At 49.8% G+C, this 25,525-nt stretch overlaps 2 protein-coding genes across 10 annotated transcripts; both read right to left on the reverse strand.

The window, feature by feature from the left end:
• Positions 1-1,897: 1,897 nt before the first annotated feature.
• PGBD1 (piggyBac transposable element derived 1) lies at positions 1,898-11,518 on the reverse strand. The gene is given in 8 exon segments (XM_036015199.1): positions 1,898-3,336; positions 3,338-3,788; positions 4,721-4,817; positions 5,448-5,574; positions 6,902-6,990; positions 9,652-9,820; positions 10,768-11,212; positions 11,353-11,518. Coding segments are annotated over 7 exon segments (2,442 nt in total). The 5' UTR covers positions 11,164-11,212; positions 11,353-11,518; the 3' UTR covers positions 1,898-2,223.
• Positions 11,519-14,661: 3,143 nt separating this feature from the next.
• On the reverse strand, positions 14,662-25,065 carry ZSCAN26 (zinc finger and SCAN domain containing 26). Of its 9 annotated transcripts, none has more exons than XM_028503484.2 (6): positions 24,778-25,063; positions 20,840-21,038; positions 20,597-20,721; positions 18,702-19,192; positions 18,311-18,428; positions 14,662-16,551 (listed from the first exon to the last, which is right to left on the reverse strand). In XM_028503484.2, exons 4-6 carry the CDS (start codon positions 19,125-19,127, stop codon positions 15,665-15,667), a joined length of 1,431 nt encoding a protein of 476 aa, XP_028359285.1. In that variant the 5' UTR covers positions 19,128-19,192; positions 20,597-20,721; positions 20,840-21,038; positions 24,778-25,063; the 3' UTR covers positions 14,662-15,664. The 9 variants fall into 9 exon arrangements, 8 of the variants coding, with proteins under 8 accessions (XP_028359285.1, XP_035871551.1, XP_035871553.1 ...); XM_036015658.1 differs by adding an exon at positions 21,254-21,333 and having other exon boundaries at positions 20,597-21,038; XM_036015660.1 differs by lacking the exon at positions 20,597-20,721.
• Positions 25,066-25,525: the final 460 nt, after the last annotated feature.

The raw sequence follows: 25,525 nt of genomic DNA on the forward strand, positions 1-25,525 counted from the left end.
ATAATTATAGCTCTGTTTCCCTTTCTCTTATTTCGATTGGAGTGTGCATAGAAGTCCACAGTAATAGGAGGAACTGACCTTCCCCCTTACTTGGCATGAATATCCAATGAAGGCTTGTATGCTACACTCACCTTTGTTACACTTTACAAACCTAAAATATAGATTGCATGATTATAAAACCCAGCTAGCACGTAGCACTAGGAGAGAAGATTCTTACATCCTTCTGCTTCTCTGGTGAAGGGGTATTATGCTAATCTGGGGTCCAGCTTCCCCTCTTCAGTCTAGAATTTACTCTGAGAGCAAGCTCACAGCCAGTTACTGATTCTGCAGATAGCACCACCACCTTTTTGGTCTCAGGGATCAGGGGCAAAAGGAACAATACGAGCTGCCTTACAAGCATTTGAATGGGTGTTGGACTCAGAATATGGTACCTTCTTCCACAGAAGACCGACAAGGGTTGCAGACATCAACTACTTTCTGGAAGAAGCAAGATGGTCTCTGAAGGGCACTATGGTTCTACTGAACTAGAAGACTGGCGCATGGATGGGAACCTTAGTGCCTGCCAGCTGAAACCACATGACTGCTGCTCCCCCATGCGGTCCACCATGCGGTGCTGTTACATTCAGCTATGACCAAGGGGTGTGTGGTCATGGATAGGGAGGTGTTAGTTAGGGAATGAAGCACATAGAACACAATCATTACAATAAATACAGATCCATGTATTAAAAATATGCTTAAATATATGCGAATCTTGGGGTAGTCCTTGAAGATGGCTAATCAGCAAATGCAAAGAAAGCAAAAATTGCTACTCACTCAGGCTCTATCATAGTACTAATTCTTTTTAATTTTTAAAAAATATTTACATATTTATTTAGAGAGGGGAAAGGGAGGGAGAGAAACACCAATCAGTTGCCTCTGATATGCTCCCTGACTGGGAATCAAACCAGCAACCTTTCACTTTGCAGCACAATGCCCAACCCACTGAGCCACCCAATCAGGGCAGTACCGATTCTTTTTTGAAATTACTATTACTGTAACTTGAGAGCATCCCCAATGCTCTCTCCCAGCATTGTCCCAGGGAGGTTTTCCAGTGTGTGAGTGCATGAGAGAGAGAGAGAGACAGAGAGAGACAGAGACAGAGACAGACAGCGCACACACACTTGACTCTATAAACAGAAGTTGGAATCTGTGAATTCTATGGAATCTGCCTATGAATAAAAGGGATAATATTATCACGGAAAGATACTTTTATAAGCCACCAAAGTCAAAGTACATACTTTAGGGATGAAGTGTACTGCAGCTGCCCTGCCAGCTCTCCTGCATCTCCACCTCACTGTCTGCAAATGTTTAGATGTCTTATGTCAGCCAACTCCTTGGATTAAATCTTCCAGTTTCTCTGAAGAACCATGACTAACACTCGTATGTGAAGAAAGTTTGGGAACTATGCAACGTGTTTTTATCAGTTTAGGAATTCAGTCAAATACTTCAAGCATATGGTTTATTCGTGTAAAACAAATAATTTACTCTAAGTACCAAGGCTTGGAAGCTGAGAGAAAAACAGGGGTTTGGATACACCTGCAAAGGCTTTGGGGTAAACAGGAAAGAATCTATCACAATGCAAACTAATTAGTTGCAAATTAATTAATATTGCTATATAGGAATTCCAGAGTCTCTGAATGATACTGTAAATAGGGAAGTGGCTGCTGGTACCAGAAATCAAGTGAGAAATATGAGCAGATGAAACAACAAAAGCATATTTCTATAATAAATAAAAGTGATACACTAACAAAGTTAGTATAGGAAGTAGTTACCCAGACATACCTTTGTAGAAGTAGCTGCATTTGAAATATACATGATGCATGTCATCATGTATATAAAGCCCATGACTTGCATGGCATTGCCTGCATGTAAAAAGTGACATTCTCCAGAGGAAATTACTGCAAAAGGGCAGTACTCCATTCCTTCAATGCACAAAATAATTCAACAAGTAAATATGTCCCCACATGTCTGACACCAGAATTAGACACAAAGGTACCACTGGAGTTCAACATTTTAAAAGATACATTACTTGTTACAATATTCTTTGAAAATCTATATGAATTTCTGGTTTTTAAAATATTAGTTACGTACTTTCATTGCCTACATCAGATTTGCTTTGGGAAAGTACAAACTGATGTTTGCTTGCGATTCTTCGGTCTTATTACTGTCCACCGAGTGTCTCTTTCATCGGCCTTGATCTGACAGGCCAGTGCTGGGCTCCAGGTAAGCATGTGCAATGCGTCTCCGGAAGTCCGAGGGGTCCAGAGAGGCACCTGGGTTACAGGCTCGGTGCAGCTGCCAGGCATTGTTCACGGCTACATCAACCATGAAGCTCACCAAAACCGAGTACCATTTCTTGCTTCTTATTCTCACCCTGTATTTGGAAATGATTTGATCCATGTTAGCTACACCTTCCCTGCATTCGTTATACAATTTCACTATGGATGGGCGGCTTATCTGAGAGATCTCGTCATCCACCAAGCAGCTGACCTCACCGACGGGCTCGATGCCAACAGCACTGGAGCACAGGCTGGAAACGCCGTCGCCATGCCAACGGCACAAGATTATCTCCTCCTTTTCTTCCACTCGGAAATCGAAATACCCCTTCTTCATTGTTTTCATGTGCGCTGCATTCACAAGGGGACATTTCTCCATCCTGTTCTCACGGATGGCCCCTGTTGCCCTCACGCCTTTCTTCCTCAAGGCTGACACTATCTTGACACTTGTGAAGAAGCCATCGAAACACAGGTGGTAGGGGTGCTGACCTCTCTCTAAAAGGGCATCAGCGAAACGCATCACTAGGTTTCCCCCCAAACCAAGATCGAGATCCTTATCTGCTGTCATTGTGGATTCTTCCTGATGGGGCTCAAACCAAACCAGATAGCCCTGCGTGGTTGTGCCGCACCACATTTTGTAGCCGATCCTCACAGGCCTCCCACTCAGGGACAGGCCACTGTCAAAGCATTCACACATGGTCTTGTCAAAGCAATAGTATTCTTGGAGCGGCGCATACAGGAGGAAGCTCTTATTCATTTGCTTTATGAGAGGCCTCAATTTTGTAAACTTGTCTTTTGGATCTAGGCGGCTATTATCTGCAAAATGCAGGTATGAGAAAATCAGTTCAAATCTGTCTCTCGTAATGGACTCTCGGACCTGGCTCTGACCAGCACCCGAGATCTCCCAGTACATTCCCCTTCTGGGTCGTCTCACAATCCCACTCCACAGCAGGACCCCGAACACGCACCTCATTTCCTGAATTGTGACTTCCAAGCTGACATCTTTCTGAGAGGCATACTTAATTGGTCTCACTGACAATCAGGTTGAATGTTTCATCATCAAAAAATAATTCAAAGAGCTCTACTGGGCTCAGCTTTTCACTCTTGAGATTCAACAGGCCAGAGTCCAGCACTGACCAGCTCGGAAAGCTGGGTTTAATGTCTTTTTGGGCCCAAGTCCTCTCTGGCACACTTGAAGACTTTAGCTTTTTGGGAGCCGGCTGGGCCTCTGGCTCATTATTTTCTTCCACATCAGAGTCCCCAGAAAACGCAAGGCCTTGGAGCAGTTCACTCACTCGAGCTTTGTCTTTCTTCCTCCCTTTCCAGGTGACGTCTCCTGCAGCATATTCCAGGGATGAGATGTGTGTGCGGGCCCACAGGTCGCCTGCGTGACGATGCTTCATGGTGTTCAAATGTGCAGCTGGCTTCGCATCAGCGACAGGAGCGCCACACGCAACCCCGGGCACACCATCTCTGGGGAAGGAAGGGAACGCATGCTCTGAGACTCGGTGTCCCTCGCCAGCGCACAGCCTCACGGGCACCTCGGTCCTTTTCAGTGGGGCTCACCTACTTCTCACGCACATCTCCGTGAGGGCGACTTTGGCCAGACCACCCCACCCCACTCACTCCTCAACTGTTGAATCTGGGAGAAGGAGCTGGGCCGTCTTCTCCCGCAGCAAGGGGCAGACGGGACACGCTCCTTGCTGCCCCAGGTTCTATCAGGCCCTCGCACAGCCGGGCCCTTGCACAGCCAGGCAGACACCCGCTAAAACTGACGGTCTCAAAATTCGGTCAGATACGCCGTGCTGCCCCCAAAGCCTTCCCACTTCCTCTCGTCCTTCCTTCCCAGTTCCCCACAGCACGTATTTCAAATCTTCACCACTCTTTTCCAGTCTTGTGCCCAATTCCTGGTATCTTCAGGCACAACCCCTTATTCTACACCAAAGACCAGAACTTTTCAGGCCAAAACTGGCTCTGTGGAACGGTCCCTCCCACAGACGCCACGGAAGCCCACAGCATGGCAGCTGTTTCCTGCCTGCTGCACCCCTTACTGGGGGCAGGGGTTCACACAGGACTAACGAGGGCTGACAGAACACTTGCTGTGAGAGGAAGGAAGGACGACTATCTCTTGGTCCCTGCTCCTTATCAGTTTGTCACTCTTTTCTCCAAACCAAATTCTCAATCCCTCCCTCTGCCTAGCTCACCTGAGCCTGTGACGTCCAGGGGAAGTTTTGGATCCCTAATGCTCTGCCCCGTGACAGCGGCAAACTCTGTCACTTTCCTGCCAACATCACTTCCTGTATTATTCCAGGAAAGCAGGATTTTGGCAATTGGTTTCTCTGGTTCCATTCAAATTTCTACTTACATTTGTAGGGTTCGTGATACATGGAACCACAGACACTCACCTTTCGGGTATTCCTGAGGCCTCAGCACCTTGGTCCATCTCTTCAGATGCTTCTTGTTTTGCATTAAACAATTCATCTTTAGTTACAGCTTCTTCAGCTAAAACAATACAGTAATAAATTACATGCCATCTATTGTTTGAATTTAGAAAAAACAGCCTTCAGAGCAGGGACAGAATATTCCAAATTAAAAGCGACAAACAGAAAGTTGACACATGTCCCAGAAGTACGGACTGAGCAACCACACAAGAGGCGTCCTGTACAGGAAGATGCTAAGAAAGGTCACTCAGCCAGGGAGAGGGTCTCACGGGCAAAGCAAAGCTGGAGAAATGACACATAGACAGTAGCGCTCTCAGTGATGAGACCTTTCTGAGGCAAAGAAGGGTGAGCAGGAGTTCAGGGATCTTCCTTCTATGAAGGGGCGTCTGCAAATGAGAAAGCACCCGGGACCCTTGATAAGGAGGAGAAGGGGAAGCAGAGGGGGGTTGTGGAGGGAGTCGGGGAGGGAGGATCGGAGGAGACAGGAACGGGTGACGGAGTGAGTAACTGATGACAGGAGAGGAGGATGGGACGCAGGGATGCAGCGGGACGGGGGCTGAGAGAAGGCCAACGACAGAGGCCCCCAGGGAGGGTCAGGGTCTCAGGAAATGTGGGCTCACCAGGCCCAGGTTCCGGTCAGTGACGGGCAAAGGTGAGCAGAGAGGGGGACCAGCCAGAAGCCTGTCCTTACTCCTCAGACTGAGGTCTGTCACCTCCTGAGCTGAGTCGCCACAGAGGGTCCTCTGAGCCAGACGCAGATGTGGCCACTCCTCCGGGACGAGGGTCTGGGCTGCTTCGTCCTCCGTCTTTACCGATGTCTACAAAGACAAGAGCAGCCTCTTAGCTTCCGCCGTGCTGAGCGTGAGCGGTCAGTTGTGAAACTGGACTCACTCCAGTCTCGCTCCGTACCGTACACCTGTGGCGTCAACCCCTCCGAGGGCCTCGCTCTCCCGCAGGCTGCCTCGGCTTGAAGGCGCTTCACTCCCATCCGGCCACCGTCGCTGCGTGGCCGTCTCAGAGGACACCAAGCACTGGATTTGGGGCCCTCTCCAACCCAACATGACCTCAACCTAATTTCATGAACGTCTACAGAGTCCACGCCCACGCCAGGTCATGCCCACAGGCTCCCGGGGTCAGGGCCCACTGGCCTGGGCAGCCCAGCTGGCACCACCTCGGCCCTGCCTCCAGCGAGGCTGCTTCTCCTTTTCTGTCAGGTCTTTCACGGTTTGACTCAACATTTGTTTCTATTCTATTGTCCACCCAACTCTGGTGTTTCATTTTCCTGTTATCTTATTTCTCCGTAATTCAAGCATTGATTATACACCAGAGCAAATGTTTAGTTACTCTGTTCCGGTGTAATCTTGTCTATCGTCACTTTGAAACACATAGCACTGTTCAAATAAATTACTTTTTCTTTGTTTCTCTAGTATGTTACATTGAAGATAATTGTGTTGGTTATGAAGAGGTACCAGAAGGTTTTAGTCTCTACTATTCTTTATAAGAAGGTAAAGTATTTGTTAAAAACTGGGGGCACCAGGTCAGACAGGACAAAGAACCAGTTACAGACACAGAAAAGGACTGAGCGAGGAGAAAACCCCACGAAGACCACGTCCTGAGAAAACTGATGCAGCAGAGGGCTTAAATGGGAGACTTAATTATCTTTTAACTAAAGGGCTAGGAAATTTATTGAACCACTGAGAGAATTTAAAGAAAAAACAAAAACAAAAGACCCAAGACATGAGGCTGTGTCTTGCATACACAGAATCTCCATTTCCGTCACCAGGTATCAACTGGGTGTGAGTGGAACGCTGGACGTGGAGCACTGCGAGGGGCAGCTCGGTTCTCGGGCTCCGGACAGCGGCCAGAGACCTGCAGAGACTAAAACATCAGCCGCTGGGCGCCGATGCCTGCAGGCACTTTCTGACACCCCTGTCGCTCCCACGCCTGACACCTGGATGTGCCTCCTACACATGGTGCTGAGTGGGGCACTAGCATGCAATCATAACCTGCTCCTCAGAGGAGGCTGCTACCTGTGACACTCTGGGATGAGGGGAGGGCTTGGGGTGACAGGTGAGGGTCAAGAAGGGGCGAGGGTGAGGCCCAGGGGGGCTGCTGTGCAGGTTCCCACAGGGCCCCCCAGCTCACCTGGGGTGTGGCTGACTTGAATCCAGGTGCTGGTGCCTTGTCTCTGGGGGCTTTTTCCTGGAGAGGAGCTGGTCCTTGGGGAGCAGGCCCTGTGAAGGGGGAGACAAGAGTGAGACAAGAGTGAGACAAATGCCCCTGGGGCGACCCAGTCCCACAGACCTTCTTCTCTTTGCTACATGTAGCAGCACTACCGTTTTCATTCTGCCAGACACAGGAATGGAAGAAAAGATGTGGAGAATGGCGAGATGAGGCAAAGAGGAAACCAGAAGGCAGAAAAGAGGAAAATGAAAGGAGAGGAAATAAAGATATAAAAAAAGAGTGGCTAATGGGGAAAGCTGTGCGTGCGTGGGATTAGGGTATACACAGGAAACCTCTGTTCCTTCCTTTCAACTGTGCTGTGAACCTGCACCTGTCCTACAAAAGTAAGCCAAACACACAGCCATGGAGAGAAGAGATGATAGCCATGAGCTGGAAAACACCAGCACAGGGTGGGGAAGCGACAGCCTGGGAAACGGATCTCTAGGCAACCTGCCTCAGGTGCTGGGGTTGTAACTAGCAGGCCGTCTCCACAACATTTGGGCGGGGCCAGGCGGACAGGAGCAGCCCTTGAGAAGGAGGACGAGCGAGCACCCTCATCCCAACCACACACCTGCGGCAGCGGGTCTCTGGCAGCGGGTCTCTGGCGGTGCTCAGAGGGCCCGCAGGCTGTGCTGGAGTCCAGCTCTCTGGGACGCCACAGGCAGTTCTTCATGCCTCCACTGAGGCTGAAGAATCTTATGGCTGCAACCACTGCAAGCTTTCGCCACGCTGTCGACTCACCTCCATTCTTCACCACCCAACCCCCGTCCTGCCGTCCAAAGGAACTGAAATCAGGGCGAGCAGATGTGCTCATCACTTCACAGACAGATGGGAAGGCTCCCCCACCACTCCCCCCACCTCTGGGCACCGCAAACTCTCTCACTTTTCCAGTCTCCACACAGGCTCCCCCCACCCTGGAAACCTTTCCCAGCCCCAGGACCACAGAGCTCCCTCCCCCCTCTAAACTTCTGTACAAAAACAAAACATTTAAGGCTTCATGTGGTGGTGGTTTTTCCTAATGGAAGAAATGTGACAGAACCATCAGCCAGGAAAGTAGGGAAATACCAAGTCCTATTTGTGCCACAATGGGTGAACATCACTCATAGTCTGAGTCCTGTACACTTCACTTCCCTTTAACATCCTGCTACCATTTATTACAGGACAATCTATGCTGTACACACTGTCAGAACATCGATATTCACAGATCGCCGATGTAGTGACTGGTAAACAAGGACGGGGTAGATCACGAGCCCTCTGAACTCACGTGCATAATTGTGTCTGGACAGTAGCCGCCCCCACCAACTGCAGGGGCCACATCCCAAACCCCCAGTAGGTGCCTGAAACCACAGATGGTGCTGAAGCCAGTATGCACTGTGTGTTCCCTGCACACACTCACCTTTTCGCTTCTCTCTGGCATGTCTGAATTGCCAGCATCACTGCTCTTGCGCCTGGGGGCCCTGACTATGTAAAATAAGGGTCACACTGAGACACCAGGATGGTCGCCTGAGCTGACTCCTCAGCGACTCCACAGCCAAGGGCAGTGGACACATTGGACAAAGGGAGGACTCGTGTCCTGTGTGGGACGGAGCAGGAAGGCACAAGATTTTATCATGCTACTCAGAACACCTTGCTATGTAAAACTCATGAATTGTTGAAAGTAAGCTGTAATTGAAAAATAAAAATAAGTTATTTCTGGAATCCTGCCTTCAATATTTTTGGACTGCAACTGACTGTAAGTAATTGAAATTTCAGATAAGGGGGGATTAGTGTACATGATTTTGTAGGGAGGTGAGGATAATTTTCAACCAATTCCAGGGAGTGGTAACACCCTCACCATGAAAGTTACTACACTATGCAGTTCCAAGATCTTCTCTTTTTAAAATGAGTTTATTTATTTCATTTTAGAGAGAGGGGAAGGGAGGAGAGAAACACTGATCGGTTGCCTCTTGTATGCACCCCAACTGGGGACTGAACACGCAACCCAGGCATATGCCCCAACTGGGAATTGAACCGGGGATCCTTTGCCTTGCAGTTGTCTCTTTGAACTGTCTAGGGGCTTTTGCCTGTTCTCCTCAATCCCTCGGCATTTGGGTGTGTGTCCTGTCCCATGACAGAGCACTGCCCACAGCTGACCAGTAAGGGAGAGTTGGGACTGGTTCCCCGGAGGTGGAGCCTGGATTCGGAAAGCAACAGAGCCTCACACATGGTGAGCGTGCTCCACGTGGAAAAGAAGACAAACTGTGTGAGCCTAAAGCTGCATTTAAAATGACTGAAAGATCAGATCAGGCTGGGAGCATATTCTAGAAAATGTTATCAGGGGGAAAGATACATTTGTGGAAAGCCACCAAGTAAGTATTAGGATGCCCATGAGTGTAGAGTAGAGACATGTGGTGAAGAGAGAATTCTGGTCGAAGGTCAAGCGACCTTCGCTTAAATTCTAGATGCTGCTCTGCCTCCGCCGACCCCGGGCAAGTCATTTAAAGCCCGAGCGTTGGCTGTCCTGATGATTAACTGAGGCTGTTGGACAAGACCTTACCACTGTAATGTTTTACAGTTTCAAGTGATTTAAAAAGCTTGCTTAAATACAGGGTTAGACAGAAACAAAACTCAAGGACACAGACATACAAACTTTTACCAAAAGGACCACACACCTGCTGGTGACCTGAGCTCACCCCTGGCGCTCAGGCTCACGGCTTGGACGTTCTCGTCGGGAAACTCTGGAGGCTCACATTTCACGGTGGTCGCCCCAGGCAGGAGGTGGAGGCTCTGACACTCCAAAGAGGCGCCTTGACAGTCTGTCACCAGGAGGTGCATGTCCTGTCCCTGAGTGTAGACAGAGGCCTGGGGACAAAAGGGTCACCTTAAGAAGGCATTCTGGTGGGAACTGGACCAAACAGCAGTAAGGGACATCCTCCAGGGGACACAAGACAGTGCTATTCAATCTGCTAGAGCAGCAGGTAAGACACAGAACAAGACAGAGACATTCCTTCCTTCAGCACAGGTGGACGCATGCCTGCAGCAAGTGAGAGAGACGAGACATTTCTGCAAAGAAAAACTAAACAAAACACAAAATCCCAGAGGGATGCCTAAACCAGTGGGTGGAAGCTTCATGAGGAATGTGATAGGCAGGATCTGAGAGCGTCTCCCACCGGCCACTTATTACACAGGGGCAAGCGGTAGTTTCCTAGTGAGGAGTCTGACAGAGGCCACCTTGCCATCACCAGTAATGAGACAGCCCACGTGCCGCCTGACGGAGCGCACTGGGGACACGCTTCACTGCTGCGCCATTCGGGCCAAAACGCACAACCGGGACTCGTCATGAGAAACACAAGACAAACCCAGCTGTCGACGTCATAGCAAAGGCCGAGCCACGCCCCCACATTCAAGGGAACTAAGGGGACATGGGGACCACATGCAACCTGTGGTGCTGGACTGTACCCCTGAACTGGGGGGAATCTGCCATAAAGAACGCAACTGCGATAATGTGGCAAAACCTGAACAAAGACTTCCTCTAGGATGACAGTATTTCTGTTTACACGAGGCAAGTCCTTGCTCTTCAGAAATACAGACTGAAGTGTTAGAGGTAGAGGGGCATAATAGCTGCAACTGATCTCAACGCTGCGCGCCCACGGGGGCAGACGCACACAGGGGCGGGGCGGAGCTCCGCAGGAAACAGGCTGGCACAAGAAGTGTGGGGGAAGAGAGACGGGGTCCTCCGTCCCACTCTCGCAACACTTATCTAGGTTATGAATAACTTCAAAATAAAAATAAAAGTCTTCTCTTCCCACCTGCTGTGCTACGTCTCCTGTGTCTGTCCCTGTATCCTCCAGTGCTGTCAAGGCCTCCTCGCCACTCTGCGGGCGCCGCTCCCGCACCCGGGCGCGCAGCCCCGCGGGCAGGATGCGCAGGAACTGCTCCAGCACCAGCAGCTCCAGCATCTGCTCCTTGCTGTGCGTCTCGGGCCGCAGCCACAGCCGGCAGAGCTCCTGGAGCTGGGACAGAGCCTCCCGAGGTCCAGTCACCTCCTGGTAGCTGAAGCACTGGAAGCGCAGGCGGCCAAGCTCCTGAGCGTGGAGGCCGTGCTCCTGTGTGCTGCACACCTGCTCCCACGTGGAATCTTCCACCTTGACTCTCACTGGACTGCCCCTGTTTTCAGGAGCGGGGCTCCACAAAGCTTCATCCATGTTGAGCTTCAGCGCTAGGATTCGCAGGAAGGTGTCATGGGCCGTGACCCTTGAACACAGTTTGAAAGATGCGTGTTATAGTTTCAGTAGATACTATAAATGTATTTTCTCTTCCTTATAATTTTGCTAACATTTCTTTTCTCTAGCTTACTTTATTTAAGAGCGTAGTAGATAATACACACAACATACCAAAGAAGGCTAAGAACAGGTTCACTCAGCTGTGACCGACGCTTCAGGTATTGATCATAACATGAAAGTGGCAGGCGTGTCAGGACGCCACGGACCACACACGCATGTTCTGCCCTCACTGCAGGGGTGGGCGGCTTGTCCGCAGTGCCGGCGACCTGCGCCCAGAGGGAGGGGGGATAGCTTTGAAGGACAGAACACATTAGAAAGCACGCTAAGAGGCAGTGATCCTGCAGCTCTGGGCGGCCAGGGGCTGCGCTGCCCTGTGGGGCCGGAGCTGGCAGCTGAGGCGATGAGAACGAGGTGCCAAAGCCCAGGGAGGCTCGGCCGGCGCTGCCACCGGGTCACTCAGGCGGAGTCACTCGGGCCAGGCGGGCAGGGCTGCTCAGGCAGCCCACACAGCCGCAACAAGCAATCAGCGGAGGTTTCCCCACTAAAGCTGAGATTTTCATTCAGTTTTTTTTTAATGTAGCAATAGATCAGTGAAACAGCAGACAAGCTTCAAGTTATTTTGTCCCCCTCCCTCTTCTGTGATCTCATTCTTCGCAATTACACCGTGTCTCCATCCCAAGACCTCGTGAACCTGCCTTTCCCGTTGCAGACCCGGACCCTGCACTGGACACCTCCGGGCCGCCCCGCCCGCACCGCAACCCGGCGGCCCCACGGGCGCCAGAGCCGCTCGGAGCCGCGCTCGCTGTCCCTGCACCTCTGCAGGCCCCGGCACGATCCCTCCGCCATCGCCACCTAAAATCATCGCTGCGACCATTTTCTCTGCTGCTCCCCCCGCCCCCCGCATTGTTCCCTTCGGCACAGCCGGGCCCACAGTCCACACACTCCCCTCCCGAACACCGGGGTTCAGTCGCTGCTCCTTGAACTACATCCAAACCCCGCCGGGTCCGACCCTGCTGGGTTTTGCTGGTGCGTGTGTCACTCAACAGGCATTTACTGGGCACGTCAGTATCTGGGGGCACCGCACTAGCCGTGAACGAACACAACCCACAGTCCCGACCTCCGAGAGAGCGTGGCGGGGCTCGCGTCCCGCCGCGCAAACCTCTCCGCGCGCCGGGTCTCTCAGGCTGGGACTCCCTGCAGCCCAGCCACCGCCCACGGCCCGGCGCCAAGGCCGCCCCAAACCCCGCACGAACAGACAGGAAAGTCTGTCCTCCAGGCCGCACGGGGTGGCGGGTGTCCCGGTGGGTCCAGACCACACCCCAGCGCCGCGCCCCCCGCCTACCGGGCCCCAGCGCACCTGGACGTCTCGGTGAGCCCGGGGCGCTGGCGGGCGGTACGGGGAGCGCCGGTCCCTCCGACCCTCCCTTCGGTCGCCCGCAGCGCAGCGACGGGCTCCGGCGCTCCAGTGGGCGGAAGGCGGGGCGACCGCGAGCTGCGAGGACCGGACCTGACCGGCCTCCGACCGGTTCCGGGAGCGCAGAGGAGCCCGCGGGGCTGGGCGGGTGGTCGGGGCGCCGGGCGGGAGGGGGCAGCCTGCGCACCCGGTGCCGGGCCTCTCTAGGACGCGGCAGCGCGTCTCTCTGGTGTGTCGGGAAGACCCTCACCCGCCCAGACCCCGCAGGGCCCTCAATTGTGTAAACCGTTGCATTTGAAACCAAAAAGGGAAAGGGCGAAACTGAGTCTGTCTTCAGGGTCTCAGGCTGCTGCGGTGGAGGGGTGGGAGAACAAATGAATAAACTATTACAATACAGCAAACGGCGTGTTGTTTTTTAAGTTAAACATACAGAGTATACATGCAGAGGAACTCCAGCTGCACAGACTGTGACGCGGAGCGGCTCACTCTTAGTCATTGTTCACGTTTTGTGAGCCCACAGAACCCTGCTCAGAAGGTGCTGTTGCAATAGTTCATCTTCTCCGGGTTTCTGCCTTAGTAGACTTGTAACTCACCTTTTAGGGTGTCCATGGAGTCACACATGCAAGCAAAACTAACTGAGATCTCGTATGACGTCTTTTGTTCAGGTTTTTATGATTTATAGGTATAAGAAAAACATATTATTTTACATATACCTGTATGCAACGCTTGTGCCAAGTGGTTAGGGGTCTGCCCTCAGGGTACTGAGGTGTCAATTAATTTAGAATACATACAATACCTGTATTATAGAATCATGAGAAAAAGCCAAGATCAATTTTCCAGACATTTAAGGATATATTCATTTAATTCTTCACACTTGGAATCTTTTGTCATTGCTTTTTTTTTTTTTTTAATTTTGGACACAGAGGGAGGGAGAAAGAGAGGGAAAGGGCCATTGGTTGCCTTCCTTGTGCACCCCAACCAGGGAGAGAACCGACAACCCAGCCAGGACGATGCCTAACAGCTGAGCCACACTGACGGGGTCATGTCTTTGCTTTTTACTGAGAAGGAAGATATTCCATGTTCTTTCTTAAACCGAACAGAAACAAGTTTAAACTATGAGGCACAGCTACATGTTTGGGTGCTGACCACTGCACAGGCCCCCAAACACTGTGGGGGGGGGACTTGGTATCAACTTTACTCATAAAGGCAGGATGAAAACCACATAGCTTTATGACTAACCAAGCAGTGGAATGTGGCTGACTTTCTATGCAATTCCTTCCATTTCTGCTACAGCTGCTTCTCCTACAGATTCGGTCAACTGTCACTGTGGTGGCCTGGCGGCTCTCACCAGTCCCACCTGAGTGGGAAGGAACAGGAGTGGGTCAGACCGCTCAGTGCTTACTCCAGCATGCACCCCCTTTACCATGAGTGACAGAAGCCCACTTTTCAGCTGCGCGCACACTTCCCATCCTCCCTGTCCCACGTTTTGGCCTATGACATAGTGAGGCAGTGTCTGTGGGAAGGCTGCTCACAGGGAGCTGGCAGATTTTGGAGGCACTTCTTTTTGTCCTTCTGCCTTGTGTCCACGTTTTGTATGTGATGGCTGGAGCTAGAGCAGCCACTGAGGGTCATGTGATGACTGTAAGGATCCACAGCATGTACCAGGATGGCGGTGCAGGAAAGCAGAGGCCAGGGGCCCCAGTAACATCACTGAACCACCTTGCCATCCTGGACTGCTCGTCTCCAGCCTCTCTTATTTAGGAGAAAAACAGACTTTGATTAAGTCACTCCTACCTTTTTAAAAATATTTTATTTACTCGTTTTTAGAGGGGAAGGGAGAAAGGGAGAGAGAAAAACACCAATGTGTTGCCTCCCACGTGCCCGCCACTGGGGACCCAGCCCGCACCCCAGGCTGTGCCCTGGCCAGGGATTGAACCAGTGACCCCCTGCTTCCCAGGCTGGCACCCAGTCCACTGAGCCACACTATCCAGAGCTCACTCCTACTCTTTTTGTCTTTCAACCATATGCAGAACCAAATCCTTAGAAAACCATGATGCTTAACCAATCTTCCCACTCCATGGCAGAGTGTGAAGCCCCTTCCAGACAGCAGAGCTCAGGCAGCTGCTATTACTCAACAAGTGATGTGTCTGGAAGTGGAGTCCCTACGTGTAATGCTCTTCATCGTGACGATGACGTTGTTGTGTTCACAACATAGAGATCATAATCTCCAAGCCAACTTTTTATTATTTGACTTTCAAAGACTTCCAGAACAAGCAAAACTTAAAAATTGCATCGGACATTTACTAAATTGTCTAGGCGGCAGTTGCTACCCTGCACTGGAGTTATGAAGAGGGACAGCAACTACATGAATTCAACATGGTTCATTCAAATCACTCAGGAATCTTTTCTGCAGTTTAATTTCTAACTTAAACTAATGAGATGTCATGGCAGGGATGGGGGTGTGGAATGGCAAAATTAGGGGATCTTGACTTTCCAAAATGCCTCTGCTGGTTGGGGGTGGGAGGCGTGGGGGTTAGTAAAGCCACTGGGGGGCACAGTCACCATGAACTCGCACTGTAAGACACCTGTTTTATTTTATAGGAGTCTCTTGCTGTAGCATATGCAAAAAAATATCCATCTGCTCTTGTTCTGCTTCAGCCTGTACATCTGTGGATACCTGAATTGCTGCTAGCTTCAAAGCCCTCACTCAGTCATGAGGTTCCCTGCTACCTGGAGATGCATCACCACGTCTGCACCAGGTCAAGGCTCTGAGGAGCCCTGCCGTCAAAGAGGCTTTCCACTCTGACCCCCCAGTGCCATCTTGGTCAGTCAGCACAAAGCTGACTTCAAGGAAAAGAAAGGAGGAAGAGTGGGGGCAGATAGCCTCCAAGTCTACCCCCCGCCAACCCCAAGGATCCTCTGATGCCAGGACTGGCTAGAGGGAATTCTACTAAAATGCGGCGTGCTTGTTCATGTTCTATCCCAGACACCCCATGACGGGAGGGCACTTCAGTGAGCTGGTCTGTCTTTGTGGTGGTATCTCCGATGTTGAGAAAGGCCTGACCTCTGCCTGAAGGCTTCCCCGCACTCACTGCACTCATAGGGTTTTTCTTCATTGTGGATCCGCATGTGCTGAGCAAGGTGGGAGTTGAGTCGGAAGGCTTTCTGGCATATGTTGCACGTGAAAGGTTTTTCTCCAGTGTGAATCCTGTGATGTCGAATAAGGTCTGAGGTTAAGCTGAAGGCCTTCCCGCATGCGTGACACTGGTGGCCCCGGGCGTGGCTGTGGGTTCTCTGATGGTGGGTGAGGAGCAGGGCCTGGCTAAAGGTCTTCCCACACTCCCTGCACTCACAGGGCTCCTCCTGACTGTGAATCCTCTGGTGCCGGTTCAGGTGAGAGCTGCGCCTGAAGCTCTTCCCACAGTGGATACAGAGAAAAGGTTTCTCTCCAGTATGGATTCTATGATGCTCCAAAAGGCCTGCGTTCTGGCTAAACACTTTCCCACACTCCTTGCACTGATAAGGCTTCTCACCAAGATGGATTTTCTGATGTCTGACAAGGTGTGAGCTTCTCTGAAAGGCTTTCCCACACTCATGACACTGATGGCTTTTCTCTCTAGAGCGGATTTTCTGATGCCCGGGAGGACTGGATCCACAGAGCCTTCCTGCGCTGTGCATACCTTCATGTCCAACCGGGTCTGAGCACTGGAGGAATCTCTCCCCACCCGCTGAGCGGTTATGGTCGGCTTTTCCCTTGGGCTTGGCCTGCTGCCTTTCCAAGTGAGAGCCCTCACGATGCGGCTCCCCGGGCTCAGGTACTCTCCCAGTCGATTCTGATCCTCCGCAAGGGTCTGTCTCTGTAGCTGACATCTCATTTTCAGTTGCTGTCTCTTCACCTGAAATATCAAACATATGCCAACAATGATTTGTTTTTTGGTGCCTGGGGAAAGAAATCTGTAATTAGTAGGAAAAATTTTAAATCCAGCCATGTGTGCAAAGTGGAAATATTGTGGTTGTTTGTGTTTGTATAGATTACATGTGGAATGACACAGAAGAAACTGTTAACAGTGGCTGCCTTTGGGGGAGAGAGCGGGTGGTGGTGGGAAGTGGCCTACTCGCATGGTTTGAATTTTATTGTATCACACACACTCACATACACACTCACACACACACACACGCTGGCAGACTGTCTCAAACAGAATGGCTGTATTCTTGAAAACGGCTTGTCACATGGAAAATGGAAAAGAAAGGTCCACTGAGGACCCTGGGCCAATAAGAAAGCGATGGCCTTTTAACTGAAAATGAAGAAAAGTGGATGTGGTGCCGATTTTAATGTTGAGTAAATGTTTATTTTACTAGCTGCGTAAGTGTAGAAATGTAAATTATGCCTCAAACTTTCCAGAAGAGGCACACCTTTGCAGCAACATCCAAAACTGAAAGAGGAGGCAGTGGGTAAGAAGGACTTCAGAATCAATACCAGCCATTCACCAAGGAGACACTTACTGACTGCCAGCTCTAAGCCAGGAACTGTAACAGGCTCAGGAAATAAAAGAAAGGCCCTGCCGATTTTTCTGGCAGGAAAAAAGGAGGCGCCGACCAGCAACTACACTATAATGGGATCAACTCTGTGGTAGGAGAACACCTGGTGGGGAACCTCACCCAGACTTGGAGGAGGCAGGAAATGACCGAGAAAGTGGCGTCTTGGCCAGGTCCCGAGGGTGGGTAGGGCTTAGGGAGAGTGAGGAACAGCCATTCCAGATGGAAGACTCAGGGAGAAACAAAATGCAGCTGGGCAGGATGGGACAGAGGGTGACTCACTGTCCCAATCTGCCTGGGGACAGGGGTTTTCCCAAAACACAGGACAGTCGGTGCTCGAAGCCCAGCAGAGTGGAGCACGCTGGTTGTTAGTTGACATTACTTGGCTGTGAGGTCAGCAGATGCTGGAATATGCATATGACGCCTTTGTTAACAGCCATTGGAAGGTACTGAAAGTGGTGGTTTTTTTCTTGATTTTACTCTTCATTACAGAATTTTTCAAACATCAAAAAAAAAAGGTTGAAAGAATAACATCACTCACTAACTGAAGGGACTTAAGGAGGGAGCAACATTAATGAATGTGTTGAAAGGGCAGACGGTGCTCCCACAGAGGCACCGAGATGACAAGCAGGGCTTGTATCAGACTGGAAAGAAGAAAATGAAAGGGACAAAAATTAGAAAGATCTATTTCAGAGCCAAAGAAAACAGAGCAGAGCAAAACAACAACAACAACACCCCCCAATCCAGGTGACATTTAGAAATCAAAGACAGAAGCCTCTCACAGCGGCAGGAAGGCAGTGAGAGGAAATGAGCCCCGCAGCGCGGGGCTGGGGTTCTGTGCCGTGGGGAGGAAGCAGCCCTCTCACAGGAGGCTTCAGCGTTAATGGACCAAAGTGAAAGATCTGGGGTGACAGAATCTCACGTCTTCATTATGGTGGTGATTAGACAACTGTAATTACTTCCTGTGTGAGAAACCCACTGAACTCTACACTTACAAAGAGTGGGTCTGCAGTCTGTACACTATACCTCAATAAACCTGACTCCAAACAAAAACAAAGAACAAAATGCCAGGGGTGCTGTGCAGGCTTCTCACACCCAGGAAGACGGTCTGTTTCTTACCTTGTTCTGTTTCAGGCTTCGGGTCTGCTCGCTCAGGTCTGACCTGCTGGGCCTGCGCAGCATTCAGAGCCACTGTGTCTTCCACACACACGTGCTGTTGCTCTGCCTGTCCTAGGTGCTAGGGACAATTGGGTACAAGCGGGTACAGGAGAGAACTGCTGTTCAGAAGAGTACTCCAACATTAGAAAAGAGAGCAAAGAGAAACTGCACAGGGGCAACAAAAAGCATGTTTCCTCTCAGCACAGAAAAGGTGAAACCTGCAGCAACGAACAGCCCAACTGACAGGAAAACTGAGGGGACTCGGCAATTCTCATGCCACACTACTCAGCTCCTTTCCACCTCTCCAGCTGGTCTCCAATCCAGCCTTCCTGAAAAAGAGCACTCATCTTACCTTTTCCACCTGCTGTCCAGTTTCCCGCAGCTCTGGATGCAGGTCCTCCAGTACAACCACAGCCTCTTCTCCGCTCTGCGGGCGCCGCTCCCGCACCCGGGCGCGCAGCCCCGCGGGCAGGATGCGCAGGAACTGCTCCAGCACCAGCAGCTCCAGCATCTCCTCCTTGCTGTGCGTCTCGGGCCGCAGCCACAGCCGGCAGAGCTCGTGGAGCCGGCGCAACGCCTCCCGAGGTCCTGCGGTCTCTTCATACCGCAACTGCCTGAACTGTCTGCACAGCGGCTCCCGTTCAAGGCCGGTGCCGTTTCCTGGGCGTCTGAATCCCTGCTCCCTAGCAGCGTGGTGATCGTCCTTCACTGGCCTTCCTGGATCCTTCTTCAGATTCAGAGGAGCCAGGGAAGGAGCACCAACCGATACTGATGTCATCTCCAGCTTTAGACTGCTCTCTGTCTTGGAGAACTTTCTTTTGGACTATCTCCTCAGGGACAGTCCTGGAAATTTAATAACAAGAATCACAGAAATAGTAATAGCAGTAGCAACGAGAACAAGAGCAATAGCAACACCCCTGTGTCGGGTGGGTACATTTTCAACAATTACTATCCATTTTGTTCCCGCTGGAAAAAATTCCCTAGCCCTGGCTGGTGTGGCTCAGTGGATTTAGTGCTGGCCTGGGAACCAAAGGGTGGCCGGTTGATTCCCAGTCAAGGCATGCGGGCCAGGTCCCCATCATGGGGTGCTTGAGAGGTGGCCACACATTGATGTTTATCTCCTGGCCTTTCTCCCTCCCTTCCCCTCTCTCTAAAAATAAATTAAAAAATCTTTAATTTTTTTTAATTCCTAAAAAAGGAACACAGACAAAATGAAAAAACTCTGTTTTACACAAGACTTCCAGCTGACATAGGAAAAATACATTTGAAAATTCCCCATTTTGTAGCTCTTGGTGAAATAATTGATTCCATAAGGACCACAAATGGGTAGAGTCACTGGGTGAAAGCAGAGGAGGGCTGCGGGGGTGGGGGTGAGGTGCATTTTCAGTCTCAATGACCTTCCATATTTACCACTTATTAATGACAAAAGGAAAAATGGAGACATCACACACTCAAGGTAGTGATAGAATCTAGCAGCTCCAACAGTAAGACAACTGACCTTATACCTTCCCACCTGCATAGTATCATCACTGAAAATGTTTAATGTGAACCTAATAATGAGTCAACTTTCAGGGGAATCCAGAACGCAGTTCATCTATAACAGGCATTAGCTCTTCAAAACAATCAATTTCACGAAAAGAGCAAGGTGTGGGTCTAGATCACAGGTAGCAAACACAAAGCCTGCAGGCTGAATCCGGGCCTCCACTTTGTTTCTACCCAGCGGCAGCGAGGAGCTCCTTGCCCCTAGTTAAAGGGTAGTTACATTTATACAGTCCTAAAACCACATTCGGTCCTTTGAAGGCAATCACGAGGCTGATGTGGCTCTTGGTGAAAATGAGTTTGACACCCCTGGTCTAGATTAAAGCAACATAGCAAAATGCAATGTATAAAACTGGCTGGAGTTTTAAAAAGATACCAACATTATGGTTTGAAGAACTCAGAAGCCTAAATAAGCAAACTACAGCCCAAAGAACCAAATGGAGCCCAGAGCCTGTTGTTGGCCCGAGGCTTTACTGGAATTCCACGCCCACTCGCCCACTTGTTCCAGTCTCGTTCCGGCTGCATTTGCGCAACACTGGCAGGACTAAGTGGCTTCCACAGAGATCATCTCACCTGCAATGCTGAAAACATTTACTGATGGGCCCTTTACAGAAAAAGTTTCGAGGTGTCGACTGAAAATTTGCTCAGTTGAGATGAATGTTTTATGGTCACGTATCCTTATTCTCAGGAGATGATGCTGAAACTTACTTTCAGGTGTTACAGGAGGGCAGTGTGTGTTCGTGTGCACAGTGAGCGAGCACACACAGCGGGCAGTTCACCACGGCTGCTGCACGAGGGGCCACAGTACCAACTGCGCTGTTCTCTCAACTGTTCTGTAGATTTGAAAAGTCTCAAAACATTAAGGGACAAAAGACACAAAACAAAACTGCTTACATGTTCATTAAAGCCAATATCAGGATTAACTACAAGGATATGGTCTTCACAGCTCACCTCCCTTGCTGACTGTCTACTATGCACTAGACCCTCAGTGGCCAGAAACACAGAGAGGGACCCAGCTCCCTGCCTCCTCTGTTCTCTGCTTCTCAAGAGGCCACAAAGCAGCGCACGCTGGGCTACAGCGCAGGGATGCACAGGGTATCAGTGGGGCACGGTGGTGAGGCTCCTTCCTGGAGGCAGGTCCTTCTGAGTCCTAAAAGACAAGTGAAAGTGAAGCAGACAAGAAAACAGAGAATGGGTTTTTCAGTCAGAGCCAAGGCTGAGCACAGAGCTGTTGGGGAAAGAAAGCCTGGCAGACTCAGGGCGATGCAACAATTAGTGGTGGCTGGAACCCAGGAAACTCCGACGACACAGAAGAGAGGTGAGAAGGAACAGTGTCTAAAAGGCCAGGGGGAGCCATTTCTGTACATGTTCCGATCCAGCCCTGTCACTTGCCAGCAGTGACCTGGGACAAGTTCCTTATCCTCTTGGAGACTTAGTTTACTCACCTGAAAGATGAAGGTAACACCTAGTTCAGAGATGTTTTGAGGTGAACGAGATGATAATTGTAAAGGACACAAATTCACTGATTTGTAACTGGGGTTCTATGACAACACAGTGCTCAGGAGTGTGAAATGTCACAGGAAGGTAGATGAGTCTAGGATCTGACACATGCAATCAATTAAAAAACACAAATCAGGCCCAGTGGTCACTTGCACCCTTCTCAGTTCCTGCTTGCAGTGGCCCTGAGTAGGAGGTGGTGGCCCAACAGTAGGAGGAGGAGGGGAAGGGGAGCAGATCTTTGGGTTCAAGTATTGTGGCGGTGCACTTGTGGCGAGAATCGGGAGTAGCAGACAGCAAGGATAGGGGTAGGAGCAATGGCATCCAAAGAGGAACAAGCAGTAAAAAATCTCAACATGGAAAATGCCAGGAAAAAAATGGATGAAAAGGAGCCAGATGCTAATGAAGGAGAGCCGTGGTCCCTCTGTTTGGAAGCTGGTGAATGTTGTGAGCCTGGAGGACTTCGTAGGTGGTTCCATGTAAGGCGGCCACAGGCAAGGACGAGACAAGAGCAGTGGTAAGGGTGGGGGGATGAGACAGCTGACTGAAACTCTGAGGGAGAGCAGAGTCTACAGGCAGTCAGCACTGATCCCCCTCACCACGACCATCGCAAGTTCCGCCTTGAGCCTTGAATCCTGATGTTTTCCCTAAAGTTAACAGGGAGACACACCTGCTCCCTAAACTTGACATGTTCATGATGTGCCTTGTAAACCTTCTGGTGTTACTTGTTTCCTCTGAATCTCCCATTACCAGCTTCTAGCTAAATACTGCATCTGGACCAATTTGTAAGTTTCTGTCAGAAGGTAAGTTTTACCTATGGCATGGAAAGATGCTCATTACATATTATGAAATTAATAAAGCAGTTTAAAAAAAACAAAACACAAACAACAACAAAAACACAGAGGTCACTGACTTCTGAGAAGGCAATTCAGGTTGTGGGTTAGGCTGAGCAGTCAGCCTGCCACAGGAAAATGGGAACATGAAAACAATGGGCAAAAATTGCTTTTTCAAAAAAATATGACATTTTATGGAAGGATAAAATAGGGCAGAAGCTGGGAAGGGGGAATGGAGAGGACAGGTGTGTTTGTAACTTGATTACTATCTTTATCCAAAGATTTCCTTATTGTCCAGCCCAGGTAACTCAAGAGTGCCACATTCAAATTTTCTTCTGGTCACCTGGCACCTGGATACCTTGTAGAAGCTTCTCAAACCCAATGTGTCACCATTGTCCTTTGGAGCAAGCTGTTGGTGTATGGGGTCTTTGCATTCTTGATCTGGAGTTCTCCTAAAGTGACTGGAAGGATTTGTGGAGTCGCATGTGCCGGCAGCTGACACTTGCCTTTGAATCAGCATGCACGGGGGCTTACTCAGTTAGTGGCTGTGCCTGGCTAGGCTCTGAATGCAGCTTGTGGTTGTACACTCCTGGATGTGCACATACAAACACTCCCAGTTGGTGTATGCTTTTCTGTGTCAAAAATGAACTTAAAATTTAAAAAGCTAAATCCTACTATTCTTCCCCCTGCCAAATACTACTATTCTAAATGGAAGTGAAAAAGTCCAAGAAAGTGATGAGTGATAGTTATTAGCCAGAAATAAAAGTTTGATATTGTGATGGTTACTTTTATCTAAAAACTTTACTAGGCCACGGGGTCCAGACATTTTTCTGGGAGTTTCTGAATGAGATTAATATTTAAATCAGTCAACTGACGGAAGCAGATTATCCTCCATAATGTGGGCACCCTCAATCTAATCAGTTGAAGATCTGAATGAAAAAAAGAAGTAAAAAAAAAAAAAAAAAACAACCAGCAGACTCTCCCCCAAGTAAGAGAGATTTCTTCCTGCCTGACAAGATTCAAACTGGAACATCAGCTTTCTTTCTGCCTTTGAACTTGACCAGAAACATCGGCGCTTCCTGGGTCTTGAATCTGCTGGCCTTCCGACTGTAACTACATCATTGAATCTCCGGGTTCTCAGGCCTTTGGACTCAGCCAGGAACTTAATCACCAGCTCTCCTGAGTCTGCAGCTTGCCGACTCACTTTGCAGACCTTGGAACTTGCCAGCCTCCATCACTGTGTGAGCCAGTCCCTTACAATAAATCTTCTTCTATGTGTATTTCTATATCTATATATTGCTATTGGCTCTGCTTCTCTAGAGAACCTGGGTAACAGAGATATGCAGTGTAGAATAGTGAATTAGTGGTGGCTTGTTTCTATGATGTGATTACATATGTCTAACATAATGTATAATAGACGATTTGAAAACTGACCTTTCCAGCCCCCTTTCATATATCATATATTGGGGCAATCAAGTTCTACTGAGTCTACTTAACATCTCCCAAACCACCCACTTCTCTTCATCCTTTTTGCCACGATCTTCTCCTACCCGACTACTGCAAATGGCTTTCTCAATGCAGTCAGTGATCTTCCTAAAGGGAAAATACGATTAGGTCTTTGCTGTGCATATTACATTTAATGGCTCATTACTCTCAGGATCAAGTTCAAAACATCTAATAGGATTAAAATTTCCTTGTGATGTAATGAACTTTCAGTCTCTCAAACTTGCAATACCCTTTCCTGCTCTTGGGTCCTTTCCACTCTCACTCCTCTGCCTGGAACATCTCCAACCTTCCAATTTTCTTCTTATTAGTTGACTCTTCATGTCTCAGGATAGTAAAACAATAAGCCAGGAAAACTGTATATGTGCTTTACATGCATTAATGCAACCCTATCACGAAGACACTATTACTACCTTCACTGTAGAGAGAAGAAAACCCAGACAGTGAGAGTTGAAGACTTAAATGACATAATCAAGGTCTCAAAGCTGAACCTCAGGTCTTTCCTCCAATATCTCTTGCAGCCACAGGCTGAAAACCTGAAATTTATCTCTGTCTTCTGTCATACTCACACGACCCACATCTGATCCAAAAGCAAACCCTGCTGGCTCTACCTTCAAAGTAGATCATTCCTCTGAGCACTTCCAGCCGCGTCTTCCACAATACTAGTCCAGGACACCTTTTACTCCCACCTGAATTACTTGCAATGATCTCCTAACTTTTCAGTTCCCCTGATTCCACTTTTGTCCAGCTATAGAGTCTTTAAAAGATAAATCAGGTGTTTCTCCTCTGCTCAAAATTTTCCAAAAATTCTTTTCACACCAAGAAAGGCCCAATACAATGCCTCCCCGCACCCCCGATCTCTGCATCCATCCTCCGAAAACCTCGCCCTGGTCGCTCCGGTCTCCCTACACTTCCTCGAATGTGTCAACCAGGCTCCCGCTTTGGAGCCTTAGCCCTGGGCGTTCCCTCTGCCCAGAAAGCTGCGACGCCCAAAAGCCACGTAGGTCTTCTCAGCTCCTTCAGGTTTCTGCTCAAATATTACCTTCTATGGCTTACCTTAACCCGTGTGAAATCGCACTCAACTCCCGGAAAGCTGCAGCCGACCACGGCGTCCACTGAACAACATCCACAGCTCCACCGCCTTACAGGCCCCGGACGACCGGTCCGCACGGCCCCTCCGTCACGAAGGCTTCTCAGCGCCCGTAGGGAACGCGCTGCTCGCACGCCCCGGCCCGCGGTTCCTCCCCAGCCTGGAGCAGGGTCGCCTGCTACCCGGCAGCGACGCCCCGGAGGAGTCGAACACTCAACCAGACCATCTGAGATTCAGGACAGCGGTGTTCTCGGAACGCCCCTCTAGGAACGCAGGAGGACTGTGGCTCGTTGGTGTCCTGCGTCAGCGGAGGGCTGCGGGCGCTGCGGGCGCTGCGGGCGCTGCGGCTGCCGCGGGAGCTGGGGGCACTGAGCGCGCCGGGCGGGTGGGAGGGGGAGGCGGAGAGGTTGGAACGCGCGTGTAGACGCGGCCTTAGGTGAGTTTTCATTTTCAAGCCGAAATTTATTTTATTCATGTAAAATCAAGCCAGCTAGTTTATTATTATCACAAACAGCCCAGCATCCGCTCACTCACGTTATTAAAACACAGACACGTGGTTTACCATTTCTCCCCAGTTTAAAAAGCCACCAAACCCAGTGGCAAAAATAACTGTCAAAGTATTTTGAAGATTACATTGAACAATGAGCATACGTTTGTATTGAAAAAGTTTAAGGTAATAACATTACTGTGGGAGAGAATAATCAATACTTTGCA

This window comes from Phyllostomus discolor, chromosome 14, assembly GCF_004126475.2.
Source record: "Phyllostomus discolor isolate MPI-MPIP mPhyDis1 chromosome 14, mPhyDis1.pri.v3, whole genome shotgun sequence".
Classification (NCBI taxonomy): Eukaryota; Metazoa; Chordata; class Mammalia; order Chiroptera; family Phyllostomidae; genus Phyllostomus; species Phyllostomus discolor.